The sequence below is a fragment of the Hibiscus syriacus genome, unplaced genomic scaffold (assembly GCF_006381635.1).
Source record: "Hibiscus syriacus cultivar Baekdansim isolate YM2019G1 unplaced genomic scaffold, ASM638163v2 tig00111366_pilon, whole genome shotgun sequence".
In the NCBI taxonomy this organism is placed as follows: domain Eukaryota; kingdom Viridiplantae; phylum Streptophyta; class Magnoliopsida; order Malvales; family Malvaceae; genus Hibiscus; species Hibiscus syriacus.
In genome coordinates this window covers 488,707-503,123 of record NW_024063071.1, presented here as the reverse complement: position 1 = coordinate 503,123, position 14,417 = coordinate 488,707, and the positions used below count along the sequence as shown (strand labels likewise).

Genomic DNA, 14,417 nt, shown 5'->3' with positions numbered 1-14,417 from the left:
ATTTTCTTTATGTTATTATGTTTTATTAATTGTGTCTGTCTTAAATTTATTTATGTTTACTTTACATAAAATTTATATTATAATATATATATATATATATATATATATATATATATAAATTTAGAAATAGAGTGATATTTGGAATGTGCTGCCGGGTTCTTCATTTGGACAAATTGCAATCAATTGTGACATTTTTATAAGTCAAGAAATTGAAGTGGGAAAAAAATGAGTAATAATTTAAGGAAAAAAGTGTAGGATTCCCTGTCATTAGTGTCGCTGTAATCCCTACGCTTTTTCCCCTCCTCAATAGCAACTCTAAATTTGTATGGTTAAAAAGGCCACAAAAGTCTTAACATTATGAAGAAGAAAAATTTAAACTCGTTTTTTTCCTTGTCATAATTTTTTTAACTTAATCTAAGTGGTTAAAGAGAGTGCTATTTTTCTTTGAGACCATGAGTTTGAGCAGTTACATTTGTAAGGTATTTATTGTCAATGGTTAAAAAATTATGAATAAATATTATATTGTAATCATCTTAGATTATTTTTAACATAAAATAATTTTTTTATCAATAGTGTGGACAAGTCAATTATCCATAATGATTTATAATGCATATAATAAAAATAAAATTAAAAATTAAAAAACTATGAAGATGGTTTTAGTTTGAAGAAAATAAAGGTTTTAATTTATGAATTGAGGGTGCAAAATTATTGAAGGCATTGATTAAGGTTGCATAAAAGGTAAAGACTTGAGCAAGTGGCGTGGTCTTTGGACCATTAAATGCTGTAAGAAAAACGTGTTGCTGGGTTCTTCATCTGGACAATTTCACAATAAATTATGATACTTTTACAAGTCAAGAAAAAGAAATGACAGGAATCTATACCATTAAATAAAAGCTATCCCCCAATGCAATGTATTGGTTTCAATGTTTATTAGAGAATGTTTAATTTGTACAGTGAATTACCCGTCAATCTCAATGGGTAGAACGCAAGGCTCTTAACCTTGTGGTCATGAGATCAAGTCCCACAGTAAGTAATTTATAATTCTGACTGCCTGATATCTCTCATGGAATATCCTAGCTCCCTCTTACCCCATTACATATAGGAATAACGTTAGCTAATTTTTTTAATTTGTATGGTATAATAGGTATTGAATATTAGGTATTTTGATTGAGTCTTAATTAGTTTGATATAATTGTTGTTATAAAATTGAGAAAAAAAAATATAAGTTTAAGCGAGTATTTTCTATACATTTAGTACCATAATTATTACTTTTGTTTTATTTTGGTCACTTAACTATTTTTTGTTTCAAAATCATACCTTACATTATGTTTGATTTCATTTTGATTATTCACGGTTAAAAAAGTAACGATGATACTAATATATCACCACAAGATAATACCATGTCATTGAAAAAATTAAAAAATATCACGTCAGTAGTTTTGTTAATTTTTAATTGCAAGTGACCAAAATGAAACTAAAATGTAATATTAGTCATGACTTAAAAAAATAATATTTAAGGAGTTACACTGACAGGGTTTTATGCCGTTCAAGGTTGTAGCAGTGGGCTTGGATGATGTAAGGGTGAAATCAATAGTATTTAAGGATGAGTACTAAACAAATTACATATAACCAAATACACTGATTAAATTAACGAATCCACATGAAAGCAAGGATCATACTGACCAAATATCTCAATAACTAGCCAACCACATACGTAAGCTCACCAGAGAGAAATAAGAGCACCATCACCATCAATGCAAACAGCTGCTGCACAGTCATTTCTTGTTCATACTTTTATGGAGAAGCCTGCCTAAATTTCTCATAAGCTTCATTACCAAAATCAAGCCACTAGAAAAATCTGTTTAAGAAACAATAATAGCAATTTTAGGAAATTTTTTGCATTGTAATTGAGAGAAGATTAGTTTCTCTAATATATGTATTCGTACCGCACATATAAACAAGGGAATGCCACCTGTCAAGCCACAATAATATTCTCAAACTGAAGTAGCGTGAGCAGGCATTTGTCATACACAACTGTCAGAATATGAGAGGTTTAGGGTTTAGAATGAATGAATGAATGAATGAATGAACAAGGACAGCTCCAATTAATGAGAAAGAAAGAAAAAAATAAGCACAAAGATAAAATACAAATTCTGAACTCATTTAAGCACAAAAATGCAGGAAAGAAAAGAAAAAGAAAAGGTTTAAAACCGCCTAAATTCAACAGGGCCATTTGCCCATTCAATCGATCCCCGGTCTCTAAATTGTCACCAAATATTATTACATGCATGATGTCTTTATTCTTCAAGATCTTATGATATGCCTGTGGTTACAGAGAATGTTCCAATCTCATTGGGGAGGGGGAATGCAGACCCCATAAACTGCATTGCTACCTATGCTCCTTTTTGTTTTCTTTTTTTGTTGATCAAGCAGAGCATTAACTAGGGATAGAGCATGATTTACCTACAATATCCAGGAACAAATTGAGGCCCAAACTGGTACAAGTCATAAGCTGGACCTCATAAAGGGGCTCGAAGAAAGGTCTGCACCGCCAAGTAATCCACAAATAAGAAACTTCCAAACATCCACCAAGGTAGTAAAAGTTCTCATTGCATGATTTTTACCTTTATAAGTTTACTGAGGCAGGCTCCATCTTAAATAGTCAATTACTTGCTAAAGTTCATCTCTGAATATCTGCATGGAAATGAAGGATAAACAAATAAATTCACTTACTATAGCAGATGATAGAAACAGATGGGAATTTTTTTTTCTGAACTGGTCGAAAGAAATAGCTTATGAGTTTCAACTTGCCTGCGAGACTGCTTATTTGGTTTATTTTGTCGTTGTCCAAGTTCATCAATCACAAGCTCTGCATAGGAGGACATGTTTAACAGCCAAAACATAAGAAATGGGACAGGTTTATGATAAAAAATTCCCTTACCAGGTCTTTGGGAAGGATTCCATTCATTATTTGGTTTGTTTGAAGTATTTTCTTTGCTGCAAAAGAAGGGTGATTAAATATTTTTGAAACAACCAGCAAGCAACAAAAATTACCACAAATAATTTGTAATACATAACCAGTTACACTGCCAGCATCTTTAGATTTCATTAGTTATTTGCCTCACTCTCCCTCACACAAACCCCAAGTATATGGAAAAGAAAAGGTCTGACACATTACCCTTAAGGTCAATTATAAACATCTATCAATAAGGATACAAGACTTTTATCATCAAACAATCTACCGATAGAAATATTTCAATATTAAAGGAAACATCGGTGACCATTACGGAGATAAAGTAACATGAACGTCAAACCAATAAAGACTCCTTTAAAACATCTTTGAACAATTATTATCTGTTTAGAAGTCAATCCATGTAAAAAGGCCAATAGCTCAATGTATAGTGAAAATACTATGATCCTCCAAAAGACCACGCATTTCACGGCAAATATACCTATGAGATTTCTATAAAGATATAGGTTAGATTGAATAAACACAATCATGCAAATAACAAAAACACATTCGACTGAACTTAAACATGTCTTAAATTAAATGTGCATCTTGAAAAGACATTCCAACCGGATGTTAACCTTCAAGACTGATAACAAAAAGGCAAAGGTAGAATGCTTCAAGTTTCTAAGACTAATGACAAAGTTAATATTCCCTTTCCCACATCCCACTCTGGCAAGCAGAAGGAAAACAGTGGCAACCAAGGCTATTTAAATCAAGCAGGCTGAGAGTTATCTTTGCACAGATACTACCTTTTACTTACCCCAGATTAATAAAAAATAAAAAACAAGCAGGTTGAGGAAACCAAAACTCCGATACTAACCTTGAGGATCCTGTTGAAGATGTCTGCCCCGATGGACGAGTATCATAAGCCCCATCGACAGCAATATAAGGTGGACAATATGTTGTTCCTAGTGAGCCAGCAGCACCTGTCAGTACCGGTAGCCTAACCAAGAAAATGAAAATAATTACTGAAGATGAATAAATCAGAATAACAAGAATCTGAATAAGCCTTCAAGAGAGACTTAACTTTGCATTAATATTCAAACAAAAGTCCATGCTCAATGTGATTGACCACAAAAGGCTTATCTGGTAACTATGGGGAGTCTGAAACACTGACTCATAATTCCTAAGTTATGTTCCATATTGGAGAGGTAACTACCTCCATATGACAATCAATTGCCCAGTGTAAGACCTGACTGATAAATCACCCTTATTTTTCTACGGAAACCAGATATAATCCACAAAAGCAACTTCTCAACAGAAAGATAATTACTATACCATGTCATTTCTGAATTTCTCATTCCAAGTTGCGGCTGGGCAACATATCCTGGAAATGCCATGCCAACAGCAGGAACACTAAGGCCACTGGAGTGCTGGCCCCCAAACTGCATAACTGCATGCCAACCATTCAGGAAAAGTAGAATAAATTGAGGTTAGAGAAAAGTTTAATGGCAGGAATTAAGAAAGCAGAGATTTGCCAAGAGTAAACATTGAATAATATAAATAAATCTAAGCAACTAAGTAGATAAAAGCTATTCCCAAACACCACATAGTATCAATTTCAGATACGAATATACTCAAACTCCAACCTCAAACCACCCCAGAAAAAGCATATACCTATTCAAAACAACATTCAAGGAACCATTTGTTCTTAACCATAAGGCCATTAAAATATTCAGATAAAAACTACCTCTGATATTTACTAAAATATTTGATTTAATTCATACAAAATTTCAAAAAAAATGTTTGGGACCAAGGAATTAACATGCACCACTCCAGGTAAGGCAATTTTCCCCATTTCACATTTTACCTTCTATGGTTGATTATGTTATCCAGACAAACTGAAGGTTAAAAAATGAAATGCTTTACCTGGCAAAAAGGCAGGAAAATTTTGATCACCATGGTTTATAGACATATTCCCTGTAGTTCCAATAATCTGAGCTCCACCAAAGATAAGAGCCCCTTCCAGCTCCTTGAAGACTGTTTTTTCCCTTGCTCGCCAATGCACCCTCAGGTTACTTTTTCTGAAGATTCAACCTCTCCAGATTCATAGGAACTGACTGACATAGCTGTTTCTGGCGGAGATGAAGCTCGAGACCCAATACCAGGATGCTGGCCCAATTGCTGAGTAGCTGCTTGAACAGAAAAGTAAGCCCTGCCTTGGACAGGAATTCTCTGAACAGCATTGACCTGTGCTGGTGGAGAAACTCTGTTGACTTGGTTGTGCTGTGGTATTGGCTGATAAGCTTTTGGTCCTGGGATAGTTATGCCTCTACCCTGTACCCTAGTATTATCCAATGAAGATCCAGAAGGTGGCATTTGCATGTTGGTCAAAGGCTTCACGGAAGCTGATGTGGTGGAATCATCTATATAAAGCTTTGCCAAGCTGAGAGAATCAAGTGCATTCTTCCCTTGTAACGAATTGGATTGATATACAGAAAAATTCTCATTTGTAACAGACTGGTGAAGATCCCTGCTGACACTTCCAGCTTGAACATCCTTCTTCTGAAAAGAAATGTCTTTCTTGGAAGACCCTGATGGATAAAAGGGTGGGGAAGCTGAACTCAAGCTTGATGCAAAAATATGTTTCTTAGCAGGATTTGATACAGTGTTTGCATTTGTTGCAGGTGTGAAAGCTCTGCTTGAATTGGCTTGTGAAGTTTTCTCAACAGTCTTCCCAGAACTGAATTATTTAAATCATTCAATGTCATGCGAACTTAATCCTGGTAGGAAGATTAGAAAACTGAAAAAAAGGATGCATATTAATACTCACGGTTTGTTCAGCTGGAGGTGCTTGACTGCTTTTTTTCATAGAAGATCATATCTCCTAGATCCTCTCCTCTCACAGCCTTAGGAGCCTGATTCTGATTGTAGTTTTCCCAAATGATCTGGGCCTACTTTCCCTAGGATAACCATGATCTGGAACCCGATTTTTACTACGAGCGCGATATCTACCTCCAGAAGATCTTCCCTGAACGCGGAAAACAAAACATATCAGTAGGGAAAAGAAAAAGATCAAATGAGATTAAGAAAAGAAACACTAAACAAAACCCTTACAACTTCATACTGCTTTTCTTGCAAAGTCATCTCCTCAAACTTGTCATGTCCCCATTTCCTATCATCTTTGGTTTCCCACAAATTCCTTACACCACGCATTTGTCTAAAACGCACAGAACAGATTAATACACAATTCAGGACATTTATATAGCTTGAATGGAAAAGGAAGGAGAACCCATAAGAGAGTAAATCTGAACCAATATTAAGCAACCATAGTGAAAATGATAGGTTATTAGATCAACAGTCCAATAGATGCGTCAAGAATTGGATAAGAAGGCCAATCTTTACAAAATATGTGCAGAAGACTATATCATAATTAGTCTTTAAGCATGCAAATGCCCATATAACAATGATAAATGCATTAGAAAATAAGGAATATTTGGAACTATAAAAGCCTAATGCTGTTAGAATTTTGCATAGTTGTCACGGTATTTACACTATAGATGAAAAGCATGTTAAGAATTAAAAGTTACTTTTCCCTACTCATAAGCAAACAAAGTCAAGGTGTAGTAATCAGATTACAACTGCTCTGACATTGGGCCATTCAGTGGTTTACAGTAAAGGTCCTGACAACTAGCTCATGCCTGGATAAAATCAGGTAGTTTTTAAGGACTTAAAATGAACAGGAAAATATCTGGGATGTAGGTCTTGTAGTTAACATTAACCTAGAGTATTATTACATTTCATGTTGTCACACCTCACCCTAAGCCCAACTGCTAAAATTACGTAAATTTATCATCAGTCATAAATGGCTAGAAGAGTAAGCAAGCTAAGCTCTCATGCTCATTACAACCTTATATTTCCTTGTACGCAACAAATCACGGAATAATTAAAGGTTCAAGATAACAAAGCAAAAAACAGTTGCATATGGAACATGGGCATCATAGACGTCAAAAACCTGATGAGCACATTTGTTGTCTAAATGGACCCGCTTAAAAGTACATATAAAAGAAGTATATATGGCTTCTACTGTCTGCAAAGTGAAGTACATGGTGATGGTGCGGCAAGTGTGCATTACAGTTTCAACCATTACGTGTAAAATAGGTATACGCAAAACGTCCTAAAGAAATGCACCATGTGCTTCTCTATAAATTTCTAATTAATCCTCAAATATCTACAACCATTATGAATTGGCATAGCAATTTACACCTAGAAAAGCAAAGAAAACAAAAAAAAAAACTGAATACCTATGACGACCGCCAACATTGTCTCGAAACCTATCATCGTGCATATAAAACGACCCAGTAGTTGGCACAGCAAATGGCTCATTCTCCTTCTTTCCTTCTCCATCTTCCTCTCCTTCATGATTATTACTATTACTAATCTCCACTCTCTCAGCCACATTGCTATTCCCATCATCCACCACTGTTTCTCCTCCAGTTCTCTCCACTTCCCCTCTTATTACTTCTTCTATCTGCTCCTCATCGATATCCTCTTCCTCTTCTTCATCATAAAATTCTTCTTCCTCATCATAATAATCAGCAGCACCAACCAGACCATCGGATTCATCGGAGTGAACCACAACCCTCCGATCCATCCTCGCCGCATTACGATTATTATTATCATCCACTTCCTCTCGCCTTCCTCATCGTCACTCGCCGCCTTTCTCCTCCGCATCGCAAGCGAACGCTTCATCTCCTCTGGATCACTCTCGTACTCCATCTCTTCTTCTCCCGCTGTAGCCATCACTTCCTCGTAGAATCAAAGCCGCTAAAACTTCAAAAAGGAATTATCACGAAGCAAAAAAAAACACATACAAAAACCAATCGCCTAAAAACTCGAAGAGGATCAGAACCCTAGGAGCCTTGAAATCGAAAGAAAAAAAAAGATTATTTCTTAATTTATATTTTTCATAGGATAGGATCTAGGGAAGATGCGGTTTTTAGGAAGAAAGAGCTTTTTGGATAAAATTGAATTGGAGATTGCAGAGTGATGAGATACGGCTTTAACTTTGTTTTAGTATTTGGGCTTGGGGATTACGTGGAAAGTATAAGGGTATTTTAGGATATTCATGAATTCGATTCTGATGCAGCTGTGAGATCATATGAATGTATGTATGAAGGGTGAATCTTTATAACTCCTTTGGGTTTAAATACTAAAAGGGTCCTTGTAAAATAATTTTAAATCAATTGAGCCTAAATCCCTTATTTGAACAGTCATAATCAATAAACTCGAGATCCTAAAATTACAGAAAACAATAATTCAACATATTATCACGTCAATGCTATAAACTGCTACATTAGCATGGTGAATTACCACCACATCATCATAATAATCAACGTTTAATTCTATTAGTCAAAATATCAAATTCAATTTTTTTCTTCTAATTTAAAGATTATATTAAATGCAAAAAAAAATATCACACTAATATTTAAAAAAAAATAAAAGTCTTATATATCATTAAATCTTAAAATTAAGATCAAATTAATAAAATATATAAATAATAAATAATATTAATTTAATTAATATCATTTAAAAAATCAAATAATTTAATTAACGAAATTTTAACCCAATAATTAAAATAAACCCATATAAAATTATACAATTAAATACACATGCCATTCAAATGCATATCGGGTAATATAAAAAGTAATTGTATATTACCAAATAAAATTAATAAACGAAAATTATATAAAAGACCGACGAATCAATTAGTGAGGATATCCACAGTAGCAAATATATGACGAAACGTAAAATTATTTCCTTAAATGAATAAAAAAAATTAAAATATTATTTTTTTTTGATAACGTAGGACCTCCCAAGGCCAGACTAATCGATCCGATCCTACAAAGCAACCTCCGGAGGGGCTCAAAGAACCCACCACTCTGTCCCCGCTTTCTTCCAGGAATCCCAACCAGCGCAGTTCGAAGGACATGAGACCAACTCATAATCCCAAGAGTTTTTATTTTGCCAACTGGGCCACGCGGTGGTAAAATACGATTAGACAAAAGTACAACTCAAAATACGCAATAATTGTAAAGCAAGTTAAAAATTGAAGAAAAAAAAAGATAGAACCCATGATCAAAATAGTAGTATTACAGTACATAGCTATTGTCCAAAAGAGATATCGCAACTAGGTTTGTTTTTGGTACTCAGAGGAGCTATTACCAATAATAAACCCATCAGGTACATATGAAATACATGGTACTGAAATTCTACATATTCATCCCAGATGAAAGGCACAGCTGCCTTTAAAAACAGTCAAATGTTGTGTACCTCGGGTCATGCTTAACTCCAGGATTGACACGAAAACAGGGCGAAGAGAGTTCAAACATTCATCGTTTCTCTCGCACGAATAAAGACTGGGGTGATCTTGCTGACTCTGTTACATATAAGAGCTTTAGAATCAGTAGCAATACCCAAGATATGATCCTTTCTTCCATAAAGGAAAATGACTACGGCATTGTGAGTTCGGGAGATACACCTTTCAATCTTCTGAGGCTTTAGGAGAATTTTCGGGTGTCTTCAGAACAGCAGCTGTGTTGCCTTTGTGTGCTGTAACCGCCACACGAAACTCTTCAACTATGGAAGCATCCTTGAACTTCAATGCAAATGTAGATAGCCCTTCTTTTTCTTCACCTGTACTATTCATGCAGGCAAAAGTGATACCTCTCTTGTCCATATTTGTTAGCTTCATATCTGGATAGAGCCTTGCGTTTAGAATCAATCTGTAATTTCCTCTAGCTCTCATGAGTACCCTGGCTCCTTCCGTCCCGGCTGTAGACACATTCACCTTAAGTTCCCCCTTACCACGCTCTTTCCACGCCCCATCTATGAACTCGAACAGCACAGATTCAGCTGAGAATACCACTTTCTCATTCTCTTCTCCCGTCTCGACTGGAACCTCTGGCATGACTTGAAAACCACTTCCCTCTATCTTTGAAACAACTGAACTCCCAGATGAATTTAAGAGGGAAGAGGAGTTTCCGTTTGTTGAAAGACCAAAACCAAAAGGCTGGCCATTTTCAGTCCAAGAGTGGAACAGAACTAGTAGAACCATCCTTTGAAGTAGGTCCAAAGGAGAATGAAGAAGTTGAAAATCCAATGCCAGCAAGTCCCGTGAAGGCATTCTGGCTACTTGAAAGCTGTTGGAATGAACTCAATGATGCTCCTTTTGCATCTGCATTTTTACTACTCTCTTCTTTGTTGTCTGCATTTACAGAATCGTCATCTTTCTTATCTTCATCCTTGGTCTTAACATCTCCAGCCGGTTTTCATCATTGGCCTCCTCTTGAGTTTCTTCATTTACAACAGCACCGCCCTTATCCTCAGTACTTCCCTTATCAGCAACATCTCTGGAAACCTGTTCTTCCTTGCTTTTGGACTGTTCAACATTCTCAATGTCACTCCTTGCAGAGCCATGATCCTTTTCATCAGTTTTCTCTGACTGCTGATTATTTCCCTCTTCAATCTTTCCAGATTTGTTAACATCATTTTGCCCATCTTCTGAAGCTTCTTTCTCATCGACAATTGCTACTTCAGTGCTAACCTTGGCAGTTGTTGCTCTGGATTCAAGGGCTCCATTAGGTGCAGCAGGAGTAATGGTTGGTCCTGCAGGGGGGACCAAGCAGATCCCAGAAAAGGGATTTGATGAGGCAGCTGATGTGGTTTGATTTTTGCGAACTTTGACTATTCTTCTGTTTGCCAAGACTTCATCACTGGCCCTCTTAAAAGTTCCATTCTCTTGTTCAGTAGAATCTTCCTCGTCATCGAGACCAGGATTATTACGAGAAATTTCTCTTCCAGCAGGCCTCTTCTTTGAAGGTTGAAGGGCATTTTCTGCGTCCCCATTGAAGATCAACTGAGAAACTGAAACTCCAAGACCTTTTTGTGCAAACTAGGATATCTGCAGATCATTGGAAACAATATATATCCAATGAAATGATCAGAAAACAAATTAACATGAATCTTGCTGAATTAAAATTTCTTATCCAGCCATAATAACCAAACATTGCAAAATATGTGCAGGAATAGTTGCAAGTACATAAATAATAAAATATATGCTCAAGAAGGTGACACTCATGACCAAAATTTGTGTGTTCGCAAAGGATATTTAACGACAAACAGACATGCAACTACCCCAGATTTCCATAAAAACCTCCATAAAACATGAACAAGGAATAGTGCATTGTCCAATGAAAAGATAAGCACATTGAGACAAACATAAGTTCACAGAAACTCAAAATTTTCTAGAAACTTGTGATATCACACAATCACCAAAAATGTCTATTACTAACGGAAAAAAATATGCTCAGGTACTAACGACTTTTTCTTCAAATTACAAGTAAGCTCCATAAATTTAGGAGAGATAAAATAGATGAGTCTGCATCAACCCACTGGATAACAGAGAAGCATCATTATATGCAGAACGAAAACAAAATAGTAACCATAACCAACTGGATAACAGGTAACCCATAGACACTATGATGTAGTTTCCACTATTTTAACTCATCAAGATGTTTCATGGTTCGTTGTAAGCCATAAATAGATTTGATGCATTAAAGCCATGTCCTTCCTCGTGGGGAAAAACATTCAAGCGTATCAAAAGCTGCAGGAAACTTGGCCTAATTGAACAAGGCTTATGTCACATGCAATCAATTTATCATAAGTGAGCAAACACCTATGTTACCCAAACTTGCAGGCAGTCAGATATGTTAATGTTCCAACTTCCAACATGAGTATCCTCAACCCTAAACCTTTCATCAATAGCTCTTAACTCTCTCGATTTCAAAAGGATGTGTTGACAAAAGCAATCAATACCAGGCAACTATCCAATGCCCACTAAAATTAACATTTTCTATGCAGTTTATTGTTCTTCTTCATCTTAGAATTAAAAAATACATTTTCCTGAAAACAAATCTGATTATAAAAAGACGACTGATCATTAAATTACACAATCATATAAACTAAATTAGAAATGGAAACAGAACAGAATCCACTATGTTATTACAACCCAAGGGGCAAACAAAAGGCAGGGTCAAAAACGAAAGCTAAACATTGCAAGCAAAAGTTATACAACGGAAGATTTCCTTTTCCCTTCTTTCAAGAATGAAATAAAAAAAATCAATAAATGGCGGCAGATTCAATAACAGAACCCAACAATCTGAAACGAGCGTAAAAAGAAGAAAAGGGGGGGAAAATCATAGTCCGAGAATTAAGGGCCTACCGCTTGCAAGCATAAAGATAAGAGATAATTATGTATCTCTAAACATAAATCCCCGAAATAAAAATGAAAACTTTCAGCTAAACCAGAGACAAAATGGAAATAATGGAATTAACTTCGAGCTATATTCTAGCTATTTCTTGAGTTTTCGAAGCAACCAGAAAGGAACCTGGCGTTTGTCATGATCTGGGAGTTACTCAATATCATGAAAATTTATGTACTTTAAGAGCCAGGGAAAGAGGAATTTTAGAAGATATGTTCTCAAAAATCAAAGAAGAATTCTGGGTAAAAAGCAAATAAGACAGTAAAGGAGGAGAGATGGATTAGGACTTACATAAGAGCAGAACAAAAGCAGACCCACCTAGTAACAGATAGACGAGAAGGATCAAAAGAATAAGCGGTTCTATTATGATATTATATTTTCATTTTATTTTGCAATTGAAAGGTTCGGAGTTCGGACATGGAAGATTGGAGGAAAGCATCTCAATTTTAATTTAGATTCTCGAGAACCCATTCTATATTTCCATTTCCCATTTATTATATATATATATATAAGAAACTATCAATTTTGAGTGAAGATACTTATATAATTTGATACATTTTACAAGTTAATCTTAAATTTTAAAAATACAATTAAAGATTGATTTTAATTTAAATATATATAAATTTCACTAATTTTAATAACTTTAATTACATTGATGAATAAAAGAATCTGAGTTTTAAAAAAATAATAAAATTAATTGAAGTTCATAGTTTAAACCTTAAATTTGTTATTTTATGACTAACTCAAAATTACAACATTATTTTTTTGAGATTTTTTAGACTAATAATTTGATTTGATATAAACATATTTCTAGACTTACAATGACTTTTTCAAATATTTTAGATATTGATTACAAAATTATGATTTAGTCCTTACATGTAAAATATTTTACTTTGATTGTATTAATGCATGTTTGATGATGAAATGATATGTAATATGCATGATTTCATTGTTTATTAATTATTGATTGATGAATGTTGGAAAAAAAAGTATACACGTATAAAATTTTATGAAATTGAATCATCCATTCATTTGAGAGTTCTTTTTACCATCCTTACTCCATAGCTCGGGTTGGCTTATTTTTGACATTGTATTTTTTCGTCTTCCTTTTTATTTTTCCGGTGGCCAGCTTTTTTGAGGTTTCTTTGTTAGTCTTTGTTGCCACCGCCGATGATGTTGGACGAGAGTGATACTGGCGCAGTCCATGCACTTTTCGGTGTCTACACAGTAGGACTATGTCAGATTAACTCGCAAGTCCTCGCCGTTTCATTGATCAACTTTCACGGTAGCACCGAAACCAACTTTCTCGTGGTGAAATGACCTCCAACTTTCTATACGGTCATTTTCGGCAATGGAGAACGGCAACACCATCTAGACCTTATTTATCGTAAGCTAGAGTTTTTTTTTTGAGATGCTAACTGTAACTTTGGGTGGTACTAAATTTAAGGTTTAAGCACAGAAGTAAAATTGGATCACAATGAGATGTTTAAGGACTTGTTTGTCCATACTGAAGGAAACTAGGAGCTCGTAAACTTGTAGTTTTACAATCTAATGAGCAGAATGAAGCAAAGATCATTGAGGAGGTACAAATCAGGACTAAAAGAAAGTAGAAGAAACAAAGCATGTAGAGAAAATGACCGGGTCTGTAACATTATACAAAAGCCTCTTCGGTGCTTCAATATACGAAGAATTTTTTTTCAGTATAAATAAAATAAATTCAATTAATGATTTCAAATATGTGATAAACTCCCATTTGTTTTAAAAAATTAATGCGTATATTTTATAGATTAACAATTAATATGTATATTTTTATATTCTAATAAATTTAATGAAACTAATACTATCGACTAATCTGTTAACAAATTTAATATAGTTCAATCTTGAAAACTATTAAAATTGAATCCAAGAATCCCACATCGAAGGATAAAGAGCTCATCGGGGTTCCAATTTCCATAGCAATAGTTGATTGCTTAGGAGAGCTAAGTGAACAATTAATATATTATGTAGAGATTTTGCAGTACAAGTTCCCATATGTTGAGCCCCACAAACACACACAAAACTACAACCCAACCAGTTGATTCATGGCTCAAGGAGGAAATAAAAATAGCAGTGTCGTAGCGTCTAAAATTGAAACAACATTGAAA

The 14,417-nt window shown here is 34.8% G+C and overlaps 1 protein-coding gene and 1 pseudogene across 1 annotated transcript; both read right to left on the bottom strand.

Moving 5' to 3' along the window:
• Positions 1-1,626: 1,626 nt before the first annotated feature.
• LOC120159608 lies at positions 1,627-7,987 on the bottom strand (annotated as a pseudogene).
• A 1,507-nt stretch (positions 7,988-9,494) lies between these two features.
• LOC120159511 (nuclear pore complex protein NUP50A-like) lies at positions 9,495-10,136 on the bottom strand. Its single transcript, XM_039170096.1, has one exon. The coding sequence runs from the start codon at positions 10,134-10,136 to the stop codon at positions 9,495-9,497; it is 642 nt and encodes a 213-aa protein (XP_039026027.1).
• Between the last annotated feature and the right edge of the window lie 4,281 nt (positions 10,137-14,417).